Consider the following 16286-nt stretch of genomic DNA (forward strand, 5'->3'; position numbering starts at 1 on the left):
CCGGGGCACACACCCGGACCAACTTCAGGCTTTACAACTGTCACTTTCCACTGTCTCTACTCTCACTGTTTACTCCTTCTACTTCCTCTTCCTAAACTCATCTGCCTGGTTTCTCCCGCCTCCAGGGCTGTGAACTCCTCGGTGGGCGGAGCCAACCACCTGGCCCACCCCCTGGTGTGAACATCAGCCCCTGGAGGAAGGCAACAAGGATTTTGGTAGCCTTGGTGTTCCTAACTGGGGTGTAGGGTGTGGTGGTGTGATGACCTGTGACCCCTGGCTTGCCCAGGGCGTCACATAAGGACAATATATGGATCAATTGCTCCTCATAATACATAGTTCCACCTGCTTTGGAGGTAGAGCTAGTCCCCCTTAGTTCTGGGCCCCTGTGTAAGGACAATACATGGGTCATGTGCCCCTCATAATACATAGTTCCACCTGCTTTGGAGGTAGAGCTGGTCCCCCTTAGCACTGGGCCCCTGTGTAAGGACAATACATGGGTCATGTGCCCCTCATAATACATAGTTCCACCTGCTTTGGAGGTAGAGCTGGTCCCCCTTAGTTCCGGGCCCCTGTGTAAGGACAATATATGGGTCATGTGCCCCTCATAATACATAGTTCCACCTGCTTTGGAGGTAGAGCTGGTCCCCCTTAGTTCCGGGCCCCTGTGTAAGGACAATATATGGGTCATGTGCCCCTCATAATACATAGTTCCACCTGCTTTGGAGGTAGAGCTGGTCCCCCTTAGTTCCGGGCCCCTATGCGGCTGCACCAATGATATATCCGTCCCTGTATTCTATTATTGCTGTTCCAGACTGTAAACTTTCTGAAATCCCAGCCGGCAGAGATGGCCCGACGCTTCCAGACATGATGTGATGATTGAGGCAGCTGACAAAGCACAGCCCTATGAGCCAGACTGCTGAAGTCTGCTTAGTATAATGCTCACAATCAGCAGCCAGCAATCCCATCCGGCCACTTTACTGGTCCCATTATAGCTGTGCATTAGAGACTGGACAGAGCAATTACATGGCAGCACATTCTCAGGGCAGAGCACTTAGCTACATTACACAGAATAGTAACACATTTCCCCGGTTGTCACATAATTGCTGCCTCATCCTCTATCTGCAAGGATGTGTGTATATTTAGCAGTAGTGCACCCCGAGGATTTCCTGAGCTGTGAGCCTGGGCTCCTCAGCTGGTACAGTGGGAAGAAGGTGACAGAGGAGTTTTCTGCTCGGGCTGAGCCTATAGAGGCTGAATAGATGGAGGCAGGTCCTGCTGATGTCACGGCAGAGGGGGAGCAATGGCAGAGAGCAGCACACTGATCCGAGGAGTCCTAGGTAGTATTCCTATGTCACGCTGCCAGCTGTCATGAGTCCTGCAGTGCACAGAGTAATAGGAGGAGGTGCCCTTGTGATCCCTGGGGAGGGTCCATGCATCAGAAAGACATGAACGAGGAGAACAGTAAAAGAGTTACATAGGGAAGGAGAGTTTCTTTCCAGAGGCAGAGTTGTTATCGTCAGAGACCTCTGCTGCTGCTCAGAGTCGGTATTTCAGCACCAGGAAGGGAGGGACAGTTCCCAGGACTGCGATCAAGGACCTGCTCTATCCCTCCACTCATCGCCCCTGATCCAGGCTATTCTCCAGGGGACCCTGCGGCACAATGTACCAGGGACATATCCAGGTAAGACCCCCTCATGCATCCTCTGTGCCCATCCTGCAACAGGTGGAGAAAGTCACTGCCAGCACTGATGGATGACAACTCAGGGACAACTTCCAAAAATAAAGTTAGATCATGGGGGGATTGGAGTGCTTATCTATGTAATAGTCTAGCCTAATTGTCATTTAATGGAGCACATGGCACAGTGTATGTCACCTGAAGGACAAATGCCTATAAGGCTACACCTAGCATTGTGTACATGTGGGTCTGAAGGAAACCACCCTGTTCTGGTGCCAGTGCATGTACCCTCATCCTAAAGTAGTTTGGCCCACACTAATGGGACTTTTGTCTAATTTCTGCATTTCATACATTATTGAAAAAGCGTTTCATGTTCCAGCGAAAGATGTAAGTGAGAACATTGATTTCTCTGAGATTGAGAATGGCTATTCTAGAATGTGAAGTCCTGGAATTGTGGCTGCTCCCTGTAACCTTGAATCACACCACCTTCTCCACTGCTCAGAAACCCAAGCCTCACAAGGGAGGGACATACCCCAGATTGTACGCCTGCCAGGAAACCCTTGGCAGATGGCATCTACCTAAATGCCTCGGAAATATGTAGGCAGCTCACCTTACTGTGTTAATCAATGAAACCAGAATATCATTGAAAAAGATATATATACATATATATATATATATATATATATATATATATATATATATATATTGAGAATATACGGTATATGCGCTGTACAAGCAGTGAATTAGTTCAGTCGAGAATACATTTTCTACATCAGAGCTATCAGAATTATACTTTATATAGTCCAATATCACACGATTGCCATTATTGAAGATAGCGCTGGGTTATATATATTCCTATCAGTAACTATATGTTAACCCCATGAGCTCAAAAACTCTTTGGGAGTTCCAGTTATTATTTGTGATTATTATTAATAATAAGAACAACCATATTTACCCTTAGGATTACCCAATAATGCATATTTTAGTATTAGTGTTTATTTTTTATTTATTTATCTATTTATTTTATATATATATATATATAAAATGTCAATGTTTATTTCATTTTAATTGACACTTCACTATGTTAGTGTAATATATAGATAACCTATATCTGTGATTGTGAAAAAAAAATAATTTTCCATGTTTTTCTAATATTTTACCGCACATCTATTTTTTATGATGTTTCCTGTGTCTTTGAAAAGATGTCTAGATGTTTGGGCCATGGAGCAATATAGTTAGAGAAGTTTGGACTTGTTATACAATGCATGCTGTATTTAGTGGTTATCACAATGGGAACTAAAAGCAGTAATGCCACACAGGAAAAGGCAGAAATACCCAATAGTATCAATATACCTTTATGTATACATGCAGTAAACATTCACAGAAATGATCCCAATAGTATCAATATACCTCTATGTACACATGCAGCAAACATTCACAGATATGATCCCAATAGTATCAGTATCCCTCTATGTACACATGAAGTAAGTATTCACATAAATGATCCCAATAGTATCAATATACCTTTATGTATACATGCAGTAAACATTCACAGAAATGATCCCAATAGTATCAATATACCTCTATGTACACATGCAGCAAACATTCACAGATATGATCCCAATAGTATCAGTATCCCTCTATGTACACATGAAGTAAGTATTCACATAAATGATCCCAATAGTATCAATATACCTCTATGTACACATGAAGTAAGTATTCACATAAATGATCCCAATAGTATCAGTATCCCTCTATGTACACATGCAGTAAGTATTCACATAAATGATCCCAATAGTATCAGTATCCCTCTCTGTACACATGCAGTAAGTATTCACATAAATGATCCCAATAGTATCAGTATCCCTCTATGTACACATGCAGTAAGTATTCACATAAATGATCCCAATAGTATCAGTATCCCTCTCTGTACACATGCAGTAAGTATTCACAGAAATGATCCCAATAGTATCAGTATCCCTCTATGTACACATGCAGTAAGTATTCACATAAATGATCCCAATAGTATCAGTAGCCCTCTATGTACACATGCAGTAAGTATTCACAGAAATGATCCCAATAGTATCAGTATCCCTCTATGTACACATGCAGTAAGTATTCACAGAAATGATCCCAATAGTATCAGTATCCCTCTATGTACACATGCAGTAAGTATTCACAGAAATGATCCCAATAGTGTCAGTATCCCTCTATGTACACATGCAGTAAGTATTCACAGAAATGATCCCAATAGTATCAGTATCCCTCTCTGTACACATGCAGTAAGTATTCACAGAAATGATCCCAATAGTATCAGTATCCCTCTATGTACACATGCAGTAAGTATTCACATAAATGATCCCAATAGTATCAGTATCCCTCTATGTACACATGCAGTAAGTATTCACAGAAATGATCCCAATAGTATCAGTATCCCTCTCTGTACACATGCAGTAAGTATTCACAGAAATGATCCCAATAGTATCAGTATCCCTCTATGTACACATGCAGTAAGTATTCACAGAAATGATCCCAATAGTATCAGTATCCCTCTATGTACACATGCAGTAAGTATTCACATAAATGATCCCAATAGTATCAGTATCCCTCTCTGTACACATGCAGTAAGTATTCACAGAAATGATCCCAATAGTATCAGTATCCCTCTATGTACACATGCAGTAAGTATTCACAGAAATGATCCCAATAGTATCAGTATCCCTCTATGTACACATGCAGTAAGTATTCACAGAAATGATCCCAATAGTATCAGTATCCCTCTATGTACACATGCAGTAAGTATTCACAGAAATGATCCCAATAGTATCAGTATCCCTCTATGTACACATGCAGTAAGTATTCACAGAAATGATCCCAATAGTATCAGTATCCCTCTATGTACACATGCAGTAAGTATTCACAGAAATGATCCCAATAGTGTCAGTATCCCTCTATGTACACATGCAGTAAGTATTCACAGAAATGATCCCAATAGTATCAGTATCCCTCTCTGTACACATGCAGTAAGTATTCACAGAAATGATCCCAATAGTATCAGTATCCCTCTCTGTACACATGCAGTAAGTATTCACAGAAATGATCCCAATAGTATCAGTATCCCTCTCTGTACACATGCAGTAAGTATTCACATAAATGATCCCAATAGTATCAGTATCCCTCTCTGTACACATGCAGTAAGTATTCACAGAAATGATCCCAATAGTATCAGTATCCCTCTATGTACACATGCAGTAAGTATTCACATAAATGATCCCAATAGTATCAGTATCCCTCTATGTACACATGCAGTAAGTATTCACAGAAATGATCCCAATAGTATCAGTATCCCTCTCTGTACACATGCAGTAAGTATTCACAGAAATGATCCCAATAGTATCAGTATCCCTCTCTGTACATATGCAGTAAGTATTCACAGAAATGATCCCAATAGTATCAGTATCCCTCTCTGTACACATGCAGTAAGTATTCACAGAAATGATCCCAATAGTATCAGTATCCCTCTATGTACACATGCAGTAAGTATTCACATAAATGATCCCAATAGTATCAGTATCCCTCTCTGTACACATGCAGTAAGTATTCACATAAATTATCCCAATAGTATCAGTATCCCTCTATGTACACATGCAGTAAGTATTCACATAAATGATCCCAATAGTATCAGTATCCCTCTCTGTACACATGCAGTAAGTATTCACAGAAATGATCCCAATAGTATCAGTATCCCTCTATGTACACATGCAGTAAGTATTCACATAAATGATCCCAATAGTATCAGTATCCCTCTCTGTACACATGCAGTAAGTATTCACAGAAATGATCCCAATAGTATCAGTATCCCTCTATGTACACATGCAGTAAGTATTCACAGAAATGATCCCAATAGTATCAGTATCCCTCTCTGTACACATGCAGTAAGTATTCACAGAAATGATCCCAATAGTATCAGTATCCCTCTCTGTACACATGCAGTAAGTATTCACAGAAATGATCCCAATAGTATCAATATACCTTGATGTATACTAAATGGTCTAATTAGGAGTACAATTATATAAAGTAATAATATATCAGGGACTTTCCTGACTTATCTATGTACATGCAGCAATCTACAGTATATAGCAGGCTGTCAGCACTATTTTTCCCAGCGGAGATATCCTAACTTGTTGGAATGAGTCTAAGTAAATAAATGATATTCCTCTGAATCCACAGTCCCCAAACTCAAGAATAGAGGACAGCAAAGTTTTACATTGATACGTAGACCTAACTGTATTTATATTGATGGAATCACTGTCAAGGCAACTGTAAAGAAAATTATCATAATGATCATAAAATAAAAACCAACAGAAGCCCTGAAGCCTTGCCTAAAAGTTGCATTCTGATATATTTATGCCTGGTGAGGGGGAGTAATCGTCCACATTTAGCTAATACACAGAGTGATACAAATGAGTATAAAACTACAAGTATCTGTCAGTATTAGTTAGGTATAAGTTGGACCTGTTGGTGTTATAAATTGTATGCACCATTAGGTCAGACTTCCTGAGAATTTTTTTGGTTTTGCATTATTTTACAATATGAGTTTTAGGTGCCAACGTAGCATAGATGTAGCTCCATTTTATAACCAAAACTACCATATACTGATAGGAGTAATTGTAGCACAAACCAAAAGAAAAAACTCCTAAAAACAATTATTTATTTAGATCAATGTTAAAAGATTATAGGTATAAGCCACTGCTCATCTAAAATAACTACAGTGATATATTACAGTGAGTGTAATAGGGTGATAGACTCAATTGGTGGGGACAGTGCAAATGGTTTCCTGTTCCCAAGGTAGGGGCAACATTAGTAGTTGCACTAGTTTTTATTCAGATACAATAATACGTGGTTAAGGGGATGACCTATCTCTCCCTCCCTTACTCCTACCTACCAGCGGAGGTGTACCATAAATTATTGGGTACCCCCCGCTCCACGTCGTCTCTCCCTAATATCTCCCTTCAAGCCAGTCGCTAAGACCCGGGAGACCCACCACCAAAGAAATATGTGCAATTAGTCACAGTACTCAAGGATAAATAGTTATTAAAAACTTTTTTCTAGATATTAGATGAATCTCAGATCAAAAAGGAGATCTTATATATATACATGGATATGAAATCCCAGCAAGAATTAGCTTATCTGCCGAGATCATCCAATGTAAATAACTGGTAGTCGCATCACCAGTGTGGCATCAATCATCATAGAGGCATTCACTCCGTCATGACACGCTGGCTGATACCACGGGACCTGCGGGACAGTAGAAGCGGCGTTCCCCTATTGACTGAGTGCCCCATTATGGGCGATTGATGCCATGTGGCTTTTGTGACTGACATTCTTTTAGTTACAAGTTGTCGTTATGGGACCTGCAGATTACTGAGAGCAGTGTCCCAGGACGGAGTGAATGCCTCTATGATGATTGATGCCACACTGGTGATGCGACTACCAGTTATTAAGATATAAGAGATTTAATCCGGATCAGTCCCCTGATGAACCCCTAGAAAAAATATAGGGGGGAAACGCGTCGGGATAGAATACTGGATGGTCTCGGCAGATAAGTCATTCCCTGCTGGGACTTTATATCCATATGTACAGATAAACTAAGTTTGGGATTTACATTGGATGATCTCGGCAGATAAGCTAATTCTTGCTGGGATTTCATATCCATGTATATATATAAGATCTCCTTTTTGATCTGAGATTCATCTAATATCTAGAAAAAAGTTTTTAATAACTATTTATCCTTGAGTACTGTGACTAATTGCACATATTTCTTTGGTGGTGGGTCTCCCGGGTCTTAGCGACTGGCTTGAAGGGAGATATTAGGGAGAGACGACGTGGAGCGGGGGGTACCCAATAATTTATGGTACACCTCCGCTGGTAGGTAGGAGTAAGGGAGGGAGAGATAGGTCATCCCCTTAACCACGTATTATTGTATCTGAATAAAAACTAGTGCAACTACTAATGTTGCCCCTACCTTGGGAACAGGAAACCATTTGCACTGTCCCCACCAATTGAGTCTATCACCCTATTACACTCACTGTAATATATCACTGTAGTTATTTTAGATGAGCAGTGGCTTATACCTATAATCTTTTAACATTGATCTAAATAAATAATTGTTTTTAGGAGTTTTTTCTTTTGGTTTGTGCTAGATGTAGCTCCAACATATACTGTAACTCTATATGAGTTGAAAACTGTAGCGTTGGGTTTGTTATTTTGCGCAGCCTATTATAATAACATACTGAACTTTGCTACATTTGTAGCTGATCACGGAAAAGAAATTGTAGCTTTCCTGAGATAAGAGTCTCAGTATATATATATATATATATATATATGTGTATATATATATATATATATATATATATATATATATATATATATATATAGAGAGAGAGAGAGAGAGAGATATATATATATACACCCCGTTTACTGGGCATCTCCAGTAATGTGTGTATTGTACAGAGGCATATGTAGCAGTGCCAAAGCTGTAGTCATACTGGTCCAATGGAAAGCAATAAACATGTTGAGCTATATGTCTTAGCGCTTCATTTCCACTATACGTCTTGGTGTATTACTATAAGTATCATATTGTGGTCAGTTTCTTACCCAAGACAGAACTATGGACAAAAACTACTTCTGATGGTTTACTCGCTGTTTACAGATGATTGACCATATTCATCAATATAAAGTATTGCATAGCTTTGTAATGGCTTCGGCCCAGTACACACCCATGTTTCTTAATTCTGTTGTTCTGATCTGCCATAGCATCAGAATATCAAAATTATAAGAACTGTCTGGTCGATGACATGTCGCCACCCTATCTACTATAATGGGGTGTCTCTTACTTTCCATCATGGTGTCCGGCAGTTTACCGGGCATAATGAGTCTCATGCTGCACAATTTTGACAGGTATTTTGGGTCCAATTTGTGACAGAGCCTTCCATGCACATGTGAACTTAAGCTTATACTTTGACCTTACATAACATGCTGGTGACTTGGGGACAATAGTTGTCATGTTCTTTTAAGACATATTCATGTCTCTGATTTCTGGAAGAATAGGGGCTTATCCTGTAATCAATAAGATCTAATCTAATGAGCCAACCCTGAAATGTAGATTCTAATATTGATTAGCAAAGCCACAAGGAACATTTATAGAATATCTTCTCCTTTAAGATCATATTCCACAAATGAATTTTAGTCCCAGTACTTGATTAGATATGCAATAATTGTTCATGGCTGGTTATAATTGTACTGTTTTTCCCATGTCTTCCTTTTCTTTTTTTATGCCTCTTCGTGGAATATAATAGCATGATTAATCTGAAAACAAAAACCACTTACAGCATGGCCTTACATTCTGTTCAAAGCAATTACAATCCTCACAAGCTGTTTCAGGATACTTTGTAGCAGGTGGAGTATTATTTTGCCAGGTTGGTACGCACAGTCACCCTGTGCCGTCACCCATGGCCACAGTTTGCCAGTAGCTGGAGTAGCTGGGCTGCCCCTGAGAAGTACCCAACTGCTCCTTCCGTACCTAACTGCTCCTTCCTTACCCAACTTCTCCTTCCTTACCCAACTGTTGTTTCCTTACCCAACTGCTCCTTCCTTACCCAGCCGCCCACCTGAAAGATTTGAGCACAAATGAAGAACAAAACAACTTAGAAGTGCTGTGTACTATAACACCTGCAAAACCAACATCCAACATCTCCAATTACTGCAAGAAGGTGTAAGACATAAAATGAATACCTTGGATATAACAGGTAAAAGATACCGTCAACTCCATGAATAGAAGAATAACCTTTATTCAGACATAAAAAATATTAAAAATGAGCACAAGCATGAGATAAGAAATGGGGCAGCAAAGCAATAGCCGAAACCCACATTGGGTTGCGGGTGGCTGCCCGATCTCCGATACACCTCTACTCTGGTGACAATCATTTCTGATGCAGTCATTTATTTATTTCCTCACTTCATTACCACTTAGCTGTATATGTAATTTGTGCTTGAAACTGATTATATGTGTATTTATATTTAAAGGGAATCTGACAGTAGGATTAGCCCTCCTAAGTCATTCACATGGGCATTTAGGTCATAGGAAGCTGAATAAAATGATAGCTTGATATGTGTGATCTGATGTCTTATTCTAGAGAAATCCACATTATTCTTACATGTAAAGAAGCTGTTCCAGGCTGTGGGCTGGACACTGATCTGCATGAGAATCTGGATCCAGAAATTATTTTAATAAAAGAGAGCAGCATTACCAGTGTGAGACAGGTATATTACAGAACAGTAGACCTGAACTTTGTCTTCTTACAAACATGTTAGCAGCTGCAGCTCTCACAGCTCTGCTGTATTTCACCAATAATGTAACACTGGCTGCCTGTGAGATGGAAGCTGAGAGGAACCTGCAGATGTGTCAGTTACAATCACACACAGCTCTGTAGAGAGATCAGGAGAGCAGAGAGCGGCCATCACACTGGTAACGCCTCCTATTAAAATAATTTCTGGGGGCAGATTCTCATGCAGATCAGTGTCTGGCCCATATCCTCATTTACATATAAGAAAAGTGTGAATTTCTCTGGAATAAGAAGTTGGATCACAGATATCGAGATATCATTTTATTCGGCTTCCAATTACCTATAAGCCCATATAGACGGCTTAGGAGGGTTGATCCTACTGACAGATTCCCTTTAATTCAGGCTTCCCCCTCTCTTATCTCATGCTTGCTCGCTGTTATTTTTAATATATATTTTATCATTCAATAAAGAATATTATTATATTCCTGTTATTTGTCTTTTACCTGTTATATCCATTGTATTGAGTTTATGTCATACACCTTCTTGCATTATATGCATATTGGGAAAACTTAAAGTCCTGTAGTCAACATATTATTATCCTTAAAGGAATATTTGCATCTCAGATGCCTATGGCACTGGATATTTAGCTGTTTTTTAGAACTTCCTTAAAAAAATAAACGAATACCCCATAACTGTCTGAGTTAGAAATAACCATTTAAAATAAAAGGGCGCCTGTCATATAAGCAAAAAATAATTTCAAACTATTAAAGAATTACTTCCATTCAATAATGAAATCAGGGAAATAATCTGAATCAAATACAAATCACTTTTCATGAATATTCCTCAGGGTTCAGCCATCCTTGGATTGTATCACTTAGAAACTGATTGACGTCCGCTGACCACAAATCCACCAGTAACAGAAAAAGGGATCTGTTAATGTTCCACTTCCAGAGAAAATTAGAAATAGATAATATTCATAGTGTGGAGTCCCAAATCTTTTTTCGGTTGAAAATCTCGTAAAGACAATGAATGGTGTCATATTAAATCTTAAAAAGTGAAAAACCCTATTAACGATATGACTAAATTGTTCAGTAGAAGGGAAATGTCTTTTAACTTACTGGAAAATTCTAGTAAAGGATAAAGCGGTCCAATTATTATTCTAACCAATAGTAGGTGGATGTACAGTACCCATCCGCGGCCACTATCAGGTGATGGAGCAGCTCTGGAACTGAGCATTTTGAGCATTTCCTGCTGCCGCCTGCACCAAGAGCAGCTGATGAGCAGGGGTGTGGGGTGTCAGACCCAGCCGATCAGACATTGCTGACCTATCCTAAGGGGTACTTTGCACACTACGACATTGCAGCTGCGATGTCGGTGGGGTCAAATCGAAAGTGACGCACTTCCGGCGTCGTTGTCGACATCGGAGTATGTGGATCGTTTTTAATACGATTAACGAGCGAAAAAGTGTCGAAATTGTATGATCGGTGTAGTGTTGGGCATTTCCATAATTTCGCTGCAGCGACAGGTATGATGTTGTTCCTCGTTCCTGCGGCAGCACACATCACTGTGTATGAAGCCGCAGGAGCAAGGAACATCTCCTTACCTGCGTCCCGCCTGCAATTAGGAAGGAAGGAGGTGGGCGGGATGTTTACGTCCCGCTCATCTCCCCCCCCTCTGCTTCTATTGGTCGCCTGCCATGTGACGTCGCTGTGACACCGCACGACCCACCCCCTTAGGAAGGAGGCGGGTCACCGGCCAGAGCGTGTGATAATTTTCGCTACGGCAGCTATCACAAGAGATCGCATGTGCGACGGGTGCGGGGACTATCGCGCTCGGCATCGCTACAATCGGCTAGTGATGTCGCAGCGTGCAAAGTACCCCTAAGAATAGGACATGAATGTTAAAGTAGTGGCTAATCTCTTTAAATTCTCTTTGACCCATGTTTTTTTTCTGCATTTTACAATGCATGTTAAAAAAAACCATCTGGTGTTTTTCATGCAGTTCTTTACACAAGACTTTGTCGATGATTTTAATTTTTAATTTTTTGTATCAACTTTTTTTTTTTAGCAATTTTGACATTCTATAAAAAAGACTATAGAAAATAAACTCCAGTGGCTTTTTGACTATTGAAAATGCCACTGAGCACACAAAGATGCTATGTATGTAGTAAATTAATTTTTCAACATCGACTTTACATTCACATATGACAGTGATTTTGAGAAAATAATGCACAGATAGACTGAAAAACTTTACCTAAAATGATGCTGTATATAAAAAAATAAAGCTTAGATTAATTTTCATCTCATTATGCATTGCATGAATAATTGTACACGTAAGGAATTAGACATTCATAACTGTAAGGAGTAGCCCAACCCTATTTAAAATAACATATACTCACCTACCACCGTCTCATCACTCCTCTGGTACCATTGCCCAGGTACCATGATCATTCCTCTTCTGGTAGGGATAGCGTGTGACCTCTGCTGTTAAAATTCTGGGCAACCGCAAGGGTTCATAAATATGAGTCGCATCAGGCTCAGCAATTTAACTGATGCCAAAGTGAGGAAAAAATACACCAGTTTTATTCGGGATTTTCCACTATTTTGACTCACCGTGCATCAAACATTGTGATATAGCTCATGAATCGGTGTCTACACATATCCAGCAAACCAACTGTTACCCTGGTCAGATTGGAAAGATCCCATCTGCAAACAATAGGATACAGTTTCTCCATCAGTGTTTGTTAGGACTCTCTCACACCACCGTGTTCCCAGTCCGCACTTGGATGGGGCCATGCGTAAGCCTGATCTTTTCTTCAGACCAAGTCTGTTCGAGGAAAAAAATTGCAGCATGTCTAAGTTACATCCAATTATTTCATTGCACTCGGCCACGCAAGTCAGTGAGTCCATGGAAAAAAATCGGACTGCACTTGAATGACATCCGAGTGCAGTCCAATTTTCAGGGACAGACAAAATACAGAAAATGGCAAGGAAAAACTTTTACTTTTTCACATCCAAGAAAATTGGATCACACTATGTTCGCAGTGATCAAACTCTGATCTGTGTCTGATCAGAGTGTGATTACGTAGAATAGTAGATCCAATTTTCTCGGATGAGAAAACATATGGTTGTATTAGCCTAGCTTTTGAGTAAGGAAGGAGTTAATGTCAGGTCTATGACATCTCATAGGGTGGGTAAGAGGTACTTTGCACGCTGCGACATCGCTAGCTGATTGTAGCGATGCCGAGCGCGATAGTCCCCGCCCCCGTCGCAGATGCGATCTCTTGTGATAGCTGCCATAGCGAACATTATCGCTACGGCAGCTTCACACGCACTTACCTACCCTGCGACGTCGCTCTGGCCGGCGACCCGCCTCCTTTCTAAGGGGGCAGGTCGTGCGGCGTCACAGCGACGTCACACGGCAGGCGGCCAATAGAAGCGGAGGGGCGGAGATGAGCGGGACGTAAACATCCCACCCACCTCCTTCCTTCCTCATAGCAGGCGGGACTCAGGTAGGAGATGTTCCTCGCTCCTGCGGCTTCATACACAGTGATGTGTGCTGCCGCAGGAATGAGGAAAAACATCGTACCTGTCGCTGCAGCGAAATTATGGAAATGACTGACACTACACAGATCACCGATTTTCGACGCTTTTGCGATCGTTTATCGGTGCTTCTAGGCTTTACACGTTGCGACGTCGTTACCGGCGCCGGATGTGCGTCACTTTCGATTTGACTCCAACAATATCGCAGTAGCGATGTCGCAACGTGCAAAGTACCTCTAATTCTCCCTACAACACAGCAAACAAAAGCCTTGTTGAAGCTGGGTGGATGCAGGGAGGTCTTTTTTACTTATTATGTACTCTGCTATTTGTATGAAATGAAATGTACGAAGCGCCTAAATTTATGCACAAAATATTAATATTCATGAAGGTTACAAATTTAACTGACACTCCAGTATTTATTGAGATTCATAGCAATCACAAACTGTGCAATTCTTATTCTCACTGGTCTTAAACTGAATCCCAGAAACTTTTTTAAGTTGGAGTTAGGATTTTTGTAACAGTTTCTACCTAGAATGTTAGCTTATTTATTATGCTCACTATATAGCGCCATTAATTCCCTCTAACTTTACAGACATTATCATCGCAGTCATTGGGAGCTCACAATCTAAATTTCCGATCAGTATGTCTTTGGAGTGTGGGGGTAAGTCAGAGTATTCAGAAGAAACCCACATAAACTCAGAGAGATTTGAGCCCAGGATTCCATCACCGCAAAGCAGCAGTGCTAAATGGTGATGAGCGATCACTACTAAGCTCAGGTGCTCGGTACTCCTAACAAGCAGTTGATGCTCAGATGGGTGCAACTTGAGTACCTGACCATAAAGGAAGTCAATGGGGAACTATTCCAGAAAAATGCTCATGTTGCCGATTGACTTCCATTATACGCGCTACTCGAGTTGCGCCCATCTGAGCATCCACCTGTTTGTTACACTAACATGCTTGGGTGCTCTGGACTCGTAACGCCCAGGGAAGGGGGTACTTGGTCCCGGGCTGTAACAAATGGGAATGTCACTCTGGTGGCCGTTGCCCGGTCCCGTGCCCTGGGCCCCTTTTTGTAAGTGGGGAATATTTACAGGGGTGAATAGAGTTAGGGGTAATTTGCACACTATGACATCGCAAGCCGATGGTAGCGATGCCGAGCTCGATAGTCCCCGCCCCCGTCGCAGATGCGATATCTTGTGATAGCTGCCGTAGCGAAAATTATCACTACGGCAGCTTCACATGCACTTAACTGCCCTGCGACGTCGCTCTGGCCGACAAACCGCCTCCTTCCTAAGGGGGCGGGTTGTGCGGCGTCACAGCAATGTCACACAGCAGGCGGCCAATAGAAGCAGGGGGGCGGAGATGAGCGGGACGTAAACATCCCGCCCACCTCCTTCCTTCCTCATTGCAGCCGGGACGCAGGTAAGGAGATGTTCCTCGCTCCTGTGGCTTCACACACAGCGATGTGTGCTGCCGCAGGAATGAGGAACAACATCGTAACATCGATCCTTCCGAAATTATGGAAATGAACGACGCTACACCGATCATACGATTTCGACGCTTTTGCGCTCGTTAATCGTAGTAAAAAGAATTCACATACTCCGATGTCGACAGCGACGCCGGATGTGCATCACTTTTGATTTGACCCCACTGACATCGCACCTGCGATGTCGTAGTGTGCAAAGTACCCCTTAATGTCATGTGACGCCATGCTGCTAAATGTGGGTACTCCCAAAGCTGGTGGTGATTGCAGCAATGGTGTTAGGCCCTCCACAGGTAGGGCTGTGCCTGGGAGATGATTAGGGAATAATAACAGAGACCACACCAGGTTGTCTTTAACAATCTCTACTCACTTGGACCCAGGAGTGGCTGGTTTAGGTCTCTTGGAGTATCAGTGCCAATGTAGTGACCCAGGTTGCTCTGTCTCCAGCACTTTCTGTTGGTTGGGTCCTCATAGCATGGAGCATTTGGGGCCCGACTGTCCCTTTTGGGGTACAGTCTCCTTCTCTGTACGGCGGGCAGTGTGGACCCTGTGGGGAGGTAAGTGTCCGAATCCCGATCCTAGTTTACTGCTGATGCCCCCGGATTATTTGGTTCGGTGAAGTCCGTGAAGGTGTCCTCACCGGGCAGGTATTTATAAAGCCGTGTAGAACTGGCACCTGATCTAGGGCCCTGTGCCCCGTGTATGCTCCAGTCCCAGCAGTATCTCTGATACCTGTCCTGGAGACCTCTCTCCTGTGCCCCTGGGTCACTGCTGCACGGACCCAGCTCAAGCACGTCCGCACACCTCTCTCATGCGCCACACTCTCCTAGACTCTCTACTGACTGCTGACCCCTCCCACTAGGCTGGCTAATCCCAGGGATTCGTTCCTTTCCATGGCAACCATCCCCTTACATGGTTAACCCTCTATGCTCTGTGTGGAGAACTAGGATTTTAGTTGTGCTTTGTTGGTGTCGGCACTAATACTCCAGGTCCCAGGGGCTAGGTCTTGCATCCACAATAGAGGATGCAGTTCCTTGTAGTGCCCTGAGGGTCTCAGGGGCGCTACATTAGTGTTTGTGCTACATTAGTGTTCGCTCATCACTAGTGCTAACCACTGAGTGTCTGTAATGCTCATGTTAAACATCAGATGGAAGCTACATTCTTAATTAAATGTAAAAAATATTATATAAGGTGGCAAGTGTTTTGTCAGGAGCCATATTAAATAACTCGTTTTACCACTT

The 16286-nt window shown here is 41.9% G+C and overlaps 1 protein-coding gene across 4 annotated transcripts in view; it reads left to right on the forward strand.

Annotated features, from left to right (window-relative positions):
• The first annotated feature begins 1098 nt into the window (after window positions 1-1098).
• PEX5L (peroxisomal biogenesis factor 5 like) overlaps window positions 1099-16286 on the forward strand; it is a 376062-nt gene continuing 360874 nt past the window's right edge. For all 4 annotated transcript variants that reach the window (XM_075340588.1, XM_075340590.1, XM_075340589.1 and 1 more), the window contains exon 1: window positions 1099-1681. In XM_075340588.1, coding sequence (XP_075196703.1) covers window positions 1661-1681 — 21 coding nt within the window. In that variant the 5' untranslated portion in view covers window positions 1099-1660. The remainder of the gene's footprint in view (window positions 1682-16286) is intronic.

The sequence above is a fragment of the Anomaloglossus baeobatrachus genome, chromosome 3 (genome assembly GCF_048569485.1).
Source record: "Anomaloglossus baeobatrachus isolate aAnoBae1 chromosome 3, aAnoBae1.hap1, whole genome shotgun sequence".
NCBI classification, from domain to species: domain Eukaryota; kingdom Metazoa; phylum Chordata; class Amphibia; order Anura; family Aromobatidae; genus Anomaloglossus; species Anomaloglossus baeobatrachus.